General features: G+C 34.1%; 1 protein-coding gene across 6 annotated transcripts in view; it reads right to left on the reverse strand.

Moving 5' to 3' along the window:
* Positions 1-12,654, reverse strand: part of uif (sushi, von Willebrand factor type A, EGF and pentraxin domain-containing protein uif) — a 431,448-nt gene that overhangs the window by 13,773 nt on the left and 405,021 nt on the right. For all 6 annotated transcript variants that reach the window (XR_011329717.1, XR_011329716.1, XR_011329718.1 and 3 more), the window contains 5 exons: positions 10,466-10,656; positions 8,680-8,853; positions 8,437-8,588; positions 3,065-3,376; positions 67-214 (listed from right to left, as the gene is read on the reverse strand). Coding sequence is in view for 3 of the 6 variants with exons in the window: in XM_069812500.1 (XP_069668601.1) it covers positions 67-214; positions 3,065-3,376; positions 8,437-8,588; positions 8,680-8,853; positions 10,466-10,656 (977 nt within the window). In the remaining 3 variants the exon portion in view is untranslated. The remainder of the gene's footprint in view (positions 1-66; positions 215-3,064; positions 3,377-8,436; positions 8,589-8,679; positions 8,854-10,465; positions 10,657-12,654) is intronic.

Here is a 12,654-nt window from a genome sequence, read left to right on the forward strand (position 1 = left end):
CATTTATCATAAACGGAAATGAATGGTGTCACTAAACCAGATGCTGTCTTTCATAAAAGTTCTTACCTTTACATATATATCCTGTGGCATTGTATCCTGGTTTGCATTCGCATCTGAAGTCATTTGTTTCAGGACTCAATAAGCAGTAAGCGTTAGGATCACAGTGCATACCTGGTCCACTCTCACACGGATTGCTGCATTCCGATTTGCTTGTCTGTAAGAGACAAATAAATTTAATTTTAGGTCTTAGATCTGAATCTATGTTTCCTCAGTTTCAATCTTCAAGATTTTTCCAAGACAGCAAGCGAAATAGGAAAAGAAGCGTCAAATTTGAACCATTTCCAGATTTACTTCCATCAATAAACAACCAAAAATAACGAGAACCTTTATCTTATGAAATGGACTCTAGACTGATCAAATCACCAACAGATACGTACTAGTATATACTGTATTTAATCATTTACAAAAGTCTCAATAATATCTCAACTTACAGTAATGTAAAGCTGAAAGTTTAAACTTCTTTTCAAAAGAAAGAAAGATTATATTTTGATAAAATTGTATTTATTTTGTTAAAATTTCAGTTGATGCTATATGTGTATGTATTACGTCCCCAAGTTAAATTTGCATCTCGTGAATGCAAGAGATGAGTGCTAGTAGTTCTAATATTGCTCTTGTTAGTATACAACCTACTGTTTTGTCTGTGAGTGAGGTCATGTTACGAGAGATAATGCAATGAGTGAGGTAATATATATAATGTATGTAAGAAATATTGTGCATAATTTTTCTTTTTACCTTGGCGATTTAATTGAAGTGAATTTTTATGGCAGGCAGAGTAACTATCTCATGCCCCCATGTTTTAAATTGCTACCAGTGCACTTCATTATAACCAGGTACCCAGTTTCGAAGCCGTTAGCCCTGTGAACTTACAGTAACACTTTCACAGTATTTATATGGGTACAACACTTTCAGCACCTTCTATTATTCACCACTATCTCATACAACTCGCTGGCACGAACAGTGAACACCTCTTTATCGGCTTAGTATTTACTCATAGGTCACAAAAGCCAGAGGGAGAGGGAACGGTGATTCATATTCTTTCTGGATGCAGATTTAATTGGGCGCGTAGTAAAGTTTTCATTAAAGAGAATAAATTACTAGAGAACTCGTGCTGCTATGCAGCATTCATTTGTACAAACTCATAGAACTTCTTTCTATATGACATTTGCTGTGCACTTGCCCTTTGATTCTCTTTCAACCTTCAGGTCTTTCAACACTTTGCTCGGGATAGTGCGACATAAAGCTGTCCATGACAATTCAGATTCTGGTAAATAATTGCCTACCTACTTGATCTAATGTCTGATCTTGAGCTTTATTGATTGCTATACAAAATGTCAAACGTACTGGAAATTACTTTCTTTTGAGCGAAAATGGCAAAGAAGAATCTGATTGTGTTAGGTCAATGCGAGGAAATACAACTCTTTGCTAAGAAGTATGTTTTCACTGACAGAATAAATAGGTAGTTATAGAGAATTTGGAAAAGATTCCTGTTTCTCAAATTCTATAAATCCATAACGGACAATGAGGTTTTTCCCTGCAAAAATGATTTTAACTGAATTAATACTAAGAAATTAGATTGTTTTCTTTTTGAAACTATATAATTTGAACATTTCCCATTATGTCAATAGTATTTTGAGTTTTGCGAAAGCCTATACCACAATTGGTACTGTACGCATTCTGCAGAACGGAATCACCCACAAACAAATTTAATGTTTCAATACTTAAATATTTCCAAGGATCCATTTTTAATCTCTTTCCTTACTATATATTTTACCAGTTTTGTGAAAAAAAGTATCATTTTTTTTATTTTCGTATAGAGGTCATTTAATATTACAGAATCACTGTACATCAGTAATTTTCTTACATACCTAAAATATCACTGTGAAATAGACATACATTCATACCTGAATTATTATCCCGAGTTATCTCGTGCACTTTGATTCCAGCTCTGGTAGTTGTCCCACTTTGATTTTCTCCTGAACTAATTACCAACTTATGTTTTTTTATGGATTATTTTATGAGGTACAATACCAGTGCTTTATCAAGGCATTAAATGTTGCTTGTCGTGTGATAGACTCGAAAGCAGGGTATTACACACAGTGGCAGATTGCATTCCGGACAGTAGTATCTGCTCTTGTGTCGAATTTGATTGTATTTTGAGTCTCTCGCATGAAACACTGTCTGGTTGGTTGTTCTTCTTCAGAGTTCGTGGAATAACTTCTGGAGAATGTCTACCTGTAAGCCGAAGTGGGTTGGGCGATTTTCCTGGCCATCCTGCCTTGAGTGATAGGACATTCGGGGTGTATTTTTCGAAAATCTTACGAATTACCACCATTCGATAGTCCAAGGGTGTCTTCCTGCCTTCAGATATCGTATACAAAACGTAGGAATTCCACAAGGCCAACTCGAGAAGATGAAAGAAGATATTTTTATAATATCGCTTTCCACTATTTCGCGGGGCAGGATAAGCTGCCAAGTGCTGGTCTACTTTGTCGACTCCTCCCATTGAGTTGTTATAGTCGACCACCATTTTCGGCTTCAAATCATCCTTGATGACGACCATCTCAGCGCTGTGTATTGTGCTAAGAAGCACCACATCTTTTTTATCCTTCAACCTGAGGGTAATGTTCTTGTCCCTCTGGATGGAAACATATATATTCGGGATAATAATCCTTAGCAACGAAGATGGGACTCAAACGAGTTAACTTGGGTTAATAAATTTTGTCAGAAGTTAGCAACCCGAGTTAACTCGGGTTAATCAGGGAAGTGGTTAATCAAAGATACTTCGTACAATACACTTTTGGTTAAAGCAATAAGTATGCAGTTATATTTTCTTGTGAACTTATCACTCAGATTTAACTTTAAAGTGCATTGTTAGTTCCTTTCTTCCAAATGTGGTCCAATTATGGTACCAAGTCTTTATTTCTGGTGTATATTTTTGGAATTTTTAGTGCATGTAATTCTGAACACTAATTATAAATATCACAAATATAACTTTAGTTCTTACCGCAGATGTGCCCTTAGTGCTGGTGTTGGGTGGACAGGATATGCAAGTAGTTTGCTGTGGATCTGGTTGGTATGTGCCCTTCTTGCAAGGTATACAGCTGTTCTGCGTGCCATTCAAGAAGGTTCCAGGCTGACACACAGGCAAAGTACATTCCTCCACAGTTGCAGCACCAGGTCTGTGTGTAGTGCGGCCAGTTGGACAACCTTGACAAGCTGCTTGGACACCCATTGTTCTGTATGTTCCTCGTGGACATGGTTCACATTTACCCTCTACTCCCAATTGCCTTCCAGAACCACATTCATCTCGACATTCCTTAAAATTAGACACAGGATATGAAAGTAAATAATCGACAATATGTATGTAAATTAAATAATTTATTATTAATTTCCCAGAAATAACTTAAAAGCTAGGTAAGATTGCAGGACCTTCCAGAGTCATTGACCAGGGTATGCCATAGAAGGCTGGTCTAAGCTCTTCCTGCGATGAAATGAGATCATGATAGAGATTTTTTTCGGTTGCCACAGAAAAACTTGAACTCTTGGAGAAAACCCGTGTAACTTGAACCACGGGCTTGCCCAACATAAGTCATAAATTGGGGAATATTGCGAATTGAAGGGGGTCCACAGGATTACGAGTCCAGCACTCTACACACTGGACTTCTGTGGTGGCAGGAATAATCTATTCTATGTCTGTTTTGCAGTTCAAGTGATTATCTGATTCCAAACAACGAATTTTGTGCTAATAGATTCCTTGAGATCAATTTCATTTAATCTACTACTGTTGGAAAACTGAGCACTATTATGTGTACTAAATTTGATTACACAAGTTTATTAGCACTAAACCAATCATTCGTTAATAAAATATATATAAATTTCAATCATAAGACACATCTGTTTTGCAAATGTTTATTTGCTATATGAATATGGAATATATTAATGTTTTCGCCTTATTGGGCATCATCAGATATAATAAAATATGTAATCTGAACCTTGATCAAATTGAGCAAATAACAAATGAGCAATGTATTATACATGGTGTTGGATCTTCATGAGCTTTATGTATAAAAGTATAAATAAAATGAAGGATAATTAATTTCAATGTGATGTAAACTTTTAAAATTGAAATTGAAATTGATTGTGTATACATATAACTCATGTTACAGTATGAATACAAATTAATCAATTAGAATTATACGATTTATCAATGATGTTAAAAAATTATGAATAAAGTGAATATATTAGCTTAAAAATTAAAATTCACATTGTTCGAAGAATGTCCAATTCAAGAAACCATACTCATTATTACAGAAAAACTACATAATTTACAAATACCAGAAACTAAAATTCAACAAATAATACGATTGTTAAATACCGTCACTTCCCAAAATTATTTCACATTTAATCAGAAAATATATAAACAAAACATCGGCCTAGCTATGGGCAACCCCCTATCAGGAACTCTTACCGAAATCTTCTTACAAAACATAGAAGATAACAAAATCAACGAAATTTTAAATAAACATAACATTAAATCATACTATAGGTATGTAGATGATACAATCATAATTTATGAAAATACGTCAACAGATAATTCCATTCTCGACTCATTTAATAAATTACACAAAAATCTAAAATTTACAGTTGAACATGAAATGAATAATTCTATACCATTTTTAGATCTAAAAATAATAAAACATAAATTTGAAGTGAGTTATGATATCTACAGAAAACCAACACACACAACACATAGTATACCTGCAGATTCAACACATCCCCAAAACCAAAAACAAAGCATGTTTAATTACCTAACAAATAGATTAACACAATTACCATTATCCAAAAACAAATACAAAAAAGAAGTGCAAAGAATATTAGACATCGCAAACGAAAATGGATACAGTAAAACTCTCATTCGGAAACTAATTCGGAAAAAAGAAAACAACATACAACGACAGACAGCCACGACCTTAGTAAGATCCAACAATAAAAAAACAAAATTTTGGTCAACACTCACCTACAACAAATACATATCTAATAAATTAAAAAACTTTTCCAATAAAGAAAATATAAATATAGCATTTAAAACAAATAATAAATTAAATAACAATATCCATAATACAATAAACACTAAAGATAAATTAAATAGTAAAGGTATATATATGCTCAAATGTCACACATGCGAAAAGAAATACATAGGCCAGACCAAACGTAACATAAAAACAAGATATAAGGAACATGTCAATGACTTTAAGAACAATAGAGAAAAATCAAAATACGCGGCACAATTAATACAGGACACGAATTAGGCCGTCAGAACACATTAAGTATCCTAAAAACTTACAATAATAATAATTTCATAAATGCAGCTGAAGAATTTTTCATTGCATATTACCACAATAAATATAAAAATATAATTAATGAAAATTTATTAAACTTTAGAAATCCGCTTTACACAATTTAAAGTAGACCCATCCACATCACAAACGACCATGATACGCCGTTCAAATAGTTCCCTTTAAAATCACTGCGCCACTACACAGCTGAACATATACGATCACCCAGTCTTTAGTTCACTTCAAACTACCAACACACTTCTACAAACATCAAGACATATACATATGTAAGCAATCGAAAACCGTTATTAATATTATAACAAACTCTTAGTATTCCCAAATTTGCATTTGTTTCTTAATAATTACTTAATAATTCTCATATTTTTTCCCTCGTTCTTAAAACTGTTTAAACAGATTGAGATAAAATAGTAAAATTAACATTTTCTTATTTTTACAGAAATCATCTTCACATATACAGTCCCTGATAAACTTTGATTACACACAGAATCTGTATGTTATTAAAATCAGATGAATATTTTAGATCTAAATGATCAATAATAACCACTATTTGTATCAATGTCAGATAACATTCAGTTCACAAGCGAACGTATACGTAAGTAATCTTATAACAATTTATTACATCCATCTCTAAAATAAATAACTTTACATCTTCTCTATTTCGACTATTAATTAATGCTTATATCAAGTACAACTAATACGATTTACAACTTTGATTCCCCTCACCTTTGTTTTTCAGTACATGATTGAAATTCTACATGTATAATTACAACCAATCGACAACATAAGATCCATCAGTCACAACACAACATCAATATTGTATATAGTACCCTAAGACATTCTTCGAACAATGTGAATTTTAATTTTGAAGCTAATATATTCATTTTATTCATAATTTTTAACATCATTGATAAATCATATAATTCTAATTGATTAATTAGTATTCATACCGTAACATGAGTTATATGCATACACAATCCATTTCAATTTCAATTTTAAAAGTTTGCATCACATTGAAATTAATTATCCTTCACTTTATTTATACTTTTATACATAAAGCTCATGAAGATCCAACACCATGTATAATACATTGCTCATTTGTTATTTGCTCAATTTGATCAAGGTTCAGATTACATATTTTATTATATCTGATGATGCCCAATAAGGCGAAAACGTTAATATATTCCATATTCATATAGCAAATAAACATTTGCAAAACAGATGTGTCTTATGATTGAAATTTATATATATTTTATTATATTACTAGGCATATCTGAAAATACAAAAATGAATTGTAAAAAAAAAAAAAAATCAATCATTCGTTAGATTTAACATTGTACCATTTGTAAATTATATTATCTGCAATAATATTTATGGTTGAGGCTAAACTAGAAACAACAATGGACCTAAAATTGATCCCTTGAGAACTCCATGTTGAATATTTCTAAATTCTGAGTGAGTAACTTCGTAACTGTTTGGTATATTTATTTTTGTACTTTTTGTTTTCTATTTGACAAATAAGATATAAATTAACTGTGTCATCTCTAATATAATGAAGCTTTAATTTATCAATATATTACATTATGGCACTTTAGCGAAATTACAAAATACTTTTTCTCCATATAATTTTAAGTTTGAAGTTCAATACAGTTGACAGCAGCTGGGAAGGTGGTCGTCTGCTAACGTTTACACCAAGAGAGGCAGATAGAGGGAGCAAGGCAGTGTACAACATTGCCACATTGGACTTAACACATGCATGCAATACAAGCAGCTCAGAAGAGAATTTAAATTCTCAAAAGACAATAATGATCTTAGTTGTTGATTACTGTGAGCATGGCATCAAACAAACCCTATTTCCCTCACTAACAATTCTTTGTGCGGTTTGCAAACCCACACCACATGCTTCTGCAGTTGTTTCTTGCGCATTGGCAACGTTGCAGCCAGCACTATGATGGCTGGCAGCATTCTGCTCGACAACATTTTTAAAACACCTTTACACCTTAAACACTATTTCCCCTGCCTGCTTCCCCTTCTATTTATTTATCTTACAGACACACAGTATATGTTAGTTTAACTTATTCCTTGTATTGAAACACTCACACGTGAACAAACGAACTCGGGAAGCACTTAGTTATTACTGACCAATACTGATTGGTTCTAGAGTATAAGCTTGTGACGTCACATGTCATAAATGCTACTGCGCATATAGCAGACAACTGGCTTCCCAACTGCTAACGACTTTAGTAATGGTGGTGGTGATGGTGGTAGTAGTAGTAGTAACAGTACTGTAGTAGTAGTAGTAGTAGTAGTAGTAATAGTAGCAGTAACAGTACTGTAGTAGTAGTATTAGTAACAGTAGTAGTAACAATAGTAGTAGTAGTAGTAGTAGTAGTAGTAGTAGTAACAGTACTGTAGTAGTAGTAGTAGTAATAACAGTAGTAGTAGTAGTAACAGTAGTAATAGTAGTAGTAGCAGTAATAACAGTAGTAGTAGTAGTAGTAATAGTAGTAGTAGTACCACCAGTACTATAGTTGAAGTAAAGGACAGAGAAGTAGCAGAAAATAAGTATGAGATGGATGAAGAGAAAAGAATACATGGAATGAAGAGGGATGAAAGAAGAACAGAAAAAGGAAAAAGATAAAAGGAGATATGACATAGAAGAAAGAAAAAAAAGGGAAGAAAATGAAAAAGAGCAGCAGAAAAACAGCCATTTCATATTCGAAATTAATTAAAAATAATTAATTGTAAGTTCCTGTTTTCAGATTTACAATGGAATATGTTCCGGATTTTAACATTGTATTACTGCAGTGGCCGCCATTTTATACCTTCAGCTGTTCTACAGTGATCGCAACAAAGCTACCTAGCTCACTCATCTTGTATGCTAAACCTGGCAATGCAGGTGAATGAACTAGAGGGTGGAGGTTGGGAAGTAGCATTCTACTTGTACTAAATGTATTACATTTGCCAACTACTGTATTACTGTATGATTACTGATAAAATATTGTTACGTTAGCAATATTACCTCTAGTGATACAGCTTCTGTGGCTCTAGTTGTCTTGCCGAGCCCACAAAGTAAGCAGCTGAAACTGCCTTCATTTGGTTGGTAGAAACCATGACCGCAGCTCCTGCATAAACCAGCTTCATCGTCAAAGTACTTGCCTGCTGGACAACGCTCTGTAACATAAGGTTTTAGAATTCAGTTTTCACAATTCTCTAAGCATTAAATTTGATTTCATGTCTATAGATATACAAATTGTGACTTCACCTTTACAATCATTTGCACTCCTGGCTCCAGGAGCAATGGTGACACCTTGCCGACCTGCGATAAATGGACAGACTGTACACTGCAACTGACCAGATTCACTCTGGTAACTTCCAAGAGGGCAAGGTTCACATGTTTGAGTTTCTTGACGATAGTAAGTTCCCACGGCGCACGGCACTGGAAAGAAACAAGGGAATGTGTCTTGAAAATTTTATTGCATTATAAAGTAATGATAATGTAGACAATTTAATGATAAAAATACTCAGAAATTCTATCCCGAAAGTAGAATGTAATATTATTGCTGTCTAATGCCTTCATTTGATATATTTGTTATCTCTTGATTCTCAAGACACTTTATATCCTCTGATAAGATCTTTCATAACTGAGTAATTACATAATATAATATGTTAATGTTATATCTCTAATTTTTTATATATTGAAGATAAATTATTCATTCATTCATAGTGCTCTTCTCAAGGGTAGGTCTTTCACTGCAAATCCAGCATTCTCCAGTCTTTCCTATTTTCTGCCTTTTTCTTAGATTCCATATAAGATCCATATATCTTAATATCGTCTATCATCTGATATCTTCTTCTGCCCCGAACTCTTCTCCTGTTCACCATAAGGAATGGTACACAGAATTTCTTATAGAAACAAATCCATATCAAACAAACGTCACCTATAATTATGTAAAATACTTGTATCTTCTCTAGTGAATTACTGATGAAGGATGACTGACTTTTAGCACAAAAAATCCAAAGAAAATCTTCCATAGGAAGGGTAGTGAAACTAGGGTTCTATCTTAGAGACTAAGTTTGCAGTATATAAAAGAACAATACACAGCAGAAATTTTGGACCTAGAATATATAATACATTAATTAGAGCTTACCCTGAACTAAGTACACTTAACACACATAGATTTAGGAAACAAATTAGATTAATTATTTAATTGTTTTGTATTTATTTTAAGCTGAGTTAAAAATTGATACTCATATACTCACGTACTTTTGTATTTTCTATTTGTATGTATTATTACTTGCTGTATGTATTTTACTATATATTAATGTTATTGTGCTCAATGAACTCTCTTAATTTTGTGATATATTTTATATAACTGATCTGAGCTGCGCCCGAGCACGAGCTTCTGCTCTTTCGGGCTGCAATGCCTAATGTAGTTCAAGTGTAATGTATTAAATAAATAAATTTGAATTAATAATAATAATAATAATAATAATAATAATAATAACAATAATAATAATAATAATAATAATAAATCTAATGATATTGTAAGCAAGTTCTCAAAACAACCTTTGTATCGTCTATATACAGACGCTACTGAACTACAAGCATCTGGCAAGCCCCTAATAGATATCTAAAAGTAGAAACTATATTATAATTACTCTGTCAGTGTCCTATCATGTGTGCTCGCAACTGCAGAGGTTATATCAGTGTTACTGGTGTGCCAGAATTTTGTCCTGCAGGAGTTCGTTTACATGCCAGTAAATCTACTGACATGATCCTGTCGCATTTAAGCACACTAAAATGCCATCGACCTGGACCGGGGTCGAATCTGCAACCTCGAGCACTGAAGGCCAGTACTATACCAACTACGATACCCAGACCGACTGCATAATGAATTTCGTCTTATAAGTTACTCATTTAAAAAATGGAATTTCAACATTATCAGATTGGTCTTAGTCTACCATTTTTGAAACCATTGGAAGCTTTTTTTTTTTTAATACCGTACATTAACTTGGGAGAAAAGTATAAAAGTGCAATGGCAACTTACCACAATCAGGAGCCATTACGACTTGTCCCACCGGACAAGCATAGTCTGACTTGAGTTGAAGTGATGCTGGATCTGGCATGGTGTTAGGCAGAATGTCGTGGACATCAAACTGATCTTCTTCCAAAATTAATTTCTCAAGAAGACGTTGTACACTGGATCTTTCATTAGAATTAGAGTTGATGACAGGGTCACTGAAAGATACAGTGTGGAAATATAAGCAAAGCTATCCCATTAGGCTCTTAGGGTGGCGGAAATTTGAGGCTTCTATCTTACGAGACAATCTGCACTATTAATGTAATATAAATATAAACTAACATACAATTTCAATAATAAAATGCTTTGTGTTCGGTACTTTTTTGTTTTTAATTACGTTGTGATTATTTCCTGTATTTTATACGAAATAAATCTTCCAGATTATTTCATTATTTGTCAGCAAATATGCATTTGTATGAAATCTGGTTTGAAAATTTTACGATATGTGGCAACTAGATTCTAAAAATAACTTCACAGTAACACAAATAATATATGATGAATCAGAACCATATGATTGTACAAGATGAACTTACTTATGGCTTTTAAGGAACCCGGAGGTTCATTGTCGCCCTCACATAAGCCCGCCATTGGTCCCTATCCTGAGTAAGATTAATCCAGTCTCTACAATCATGTCCCACCTCCCTCAAATCCATTTTAATATTATCCTCCTATCTACGTCTCGGCCATCCCAAAGTTCTTTTTCCCACCGGTCTCCCAACTAACACTCTATATGCATTTCTTGATTCACCCATTCCAAGGCTTATTTTGAGGTTTCATAACAAGCTATTACATGAACATGTTCGACATATCTGTGGTATTGTCTGAGTTATATCAGAACAAACAAATCTGTAGCTGATAAACTAATGTACAACCTGCGTATGCTTTCTTTGGAAAAAAATTAATGTGCGAAATTTTAAACCATTAATTATCATCATCATATTCTGTGAACTGTGAAACTGCAAAAGTGTTGAGAGCAGTTTATGCCATAAAAAATTCTAGTATACTTGAGAGTAGAGTTCCCAGATGAAAAATTTAAAAGCACGACATTTTGCTGAAAAAGCAGGATTTTCCATATAAAAGCAGGACATAATAGACTAACTTGGTACTTGACATGACGCTTTTTTCAGTATGTTATATAATAAGGTAATTTGTTAGTCTTCATACAATAAAATTGATACAACTATTACGAGGGGGATCCAGGAAATAACGACCGTTTTGTTGTAATAATAAAAAAAAAATATTCATTTGAAAAAACAAAGTCTGTTACATAACTGAAGCTTCCTTTACTTCTCTACATAATCACCACCTACATTTAAACATTTGTCGTATCTGTTCACTAGCTTTAGAATTCCCGTGTTATACTCCTCTGCTGCCAGTTCATTAAGCCAGATGTTCACTGTCTTCTTCAACTCTTCATCACTTCCAAAATGCGTACCACCCAGAAAGTCTTTCAGCTTAGTGAAAAGGTGAAAATCGCTAGGAGCAAGGTCTGGACTATAGGGCGGATGATCAAAGATTTCCCAACCGAATTGATCCAGCAATTCTCGAGTTGAAGCAGCAGTGTGCGGGCGGGCGTTGTCATGAAGAAGCACAACCCCTCTCGAAAGCATTCCTCGCCTCTTGTTTTGGATGGCTCGCCGTAGTTTTCGTAAAGTCTCACAATAACGATTTGCATTGATTGTAGTGCCTTTTGGCATGAAATCCAGCAAAAGAACACCTGTGCGATCCCAAAAGACAGTAGCCATGACTTTTTGTGTTGAGAGAGTCTGTTTGAATTTTCTCGGTTTCTTGGGTGATGAGGGATGATGCCACTGACGTGATTGGCGCTTGGTCTCTGGGGTGTTGTGAGACACCCAGGTCTCATCACCAGTCACAATTTGATCAAGAAAGGCGTCTCCATCTGTGTGATATCGCATCAAGAATGTCAATGCTGAGGCCATTCTCTGAGTTTTGTGTTGGTCACTCAGTTGCTGTGGAACCCATCATGCACATATTTTGTGATAGCCAAGATGTTGCGACACAATTTCACCAAGCAAAGAACGAGAAATGTCAGGAAAGGCAATATGCAATTCGTCGAGTGATGTGCGCCTGTCTTGCAAGATTCTGTCGTTCACTTTAGTCTTCAGGTCTTCTGTGATGAGTGATGGGCGTCTGGG

This window comes from Periplaneta americana, chromosome 16 (assembly GCF_040183065.1).
Source record: "Periplaneta americana isolate PAMFEO1 chromosome 16, P.americana_PAMFEO1_priV1, whole genome shotgun sequence".
Taxonomy (NCBI): Eukaryota; Metazoa; Arthropoda; class Insecta; order Blattodea; family Blattidae; genus Periplaneta; species Periplaneta americana.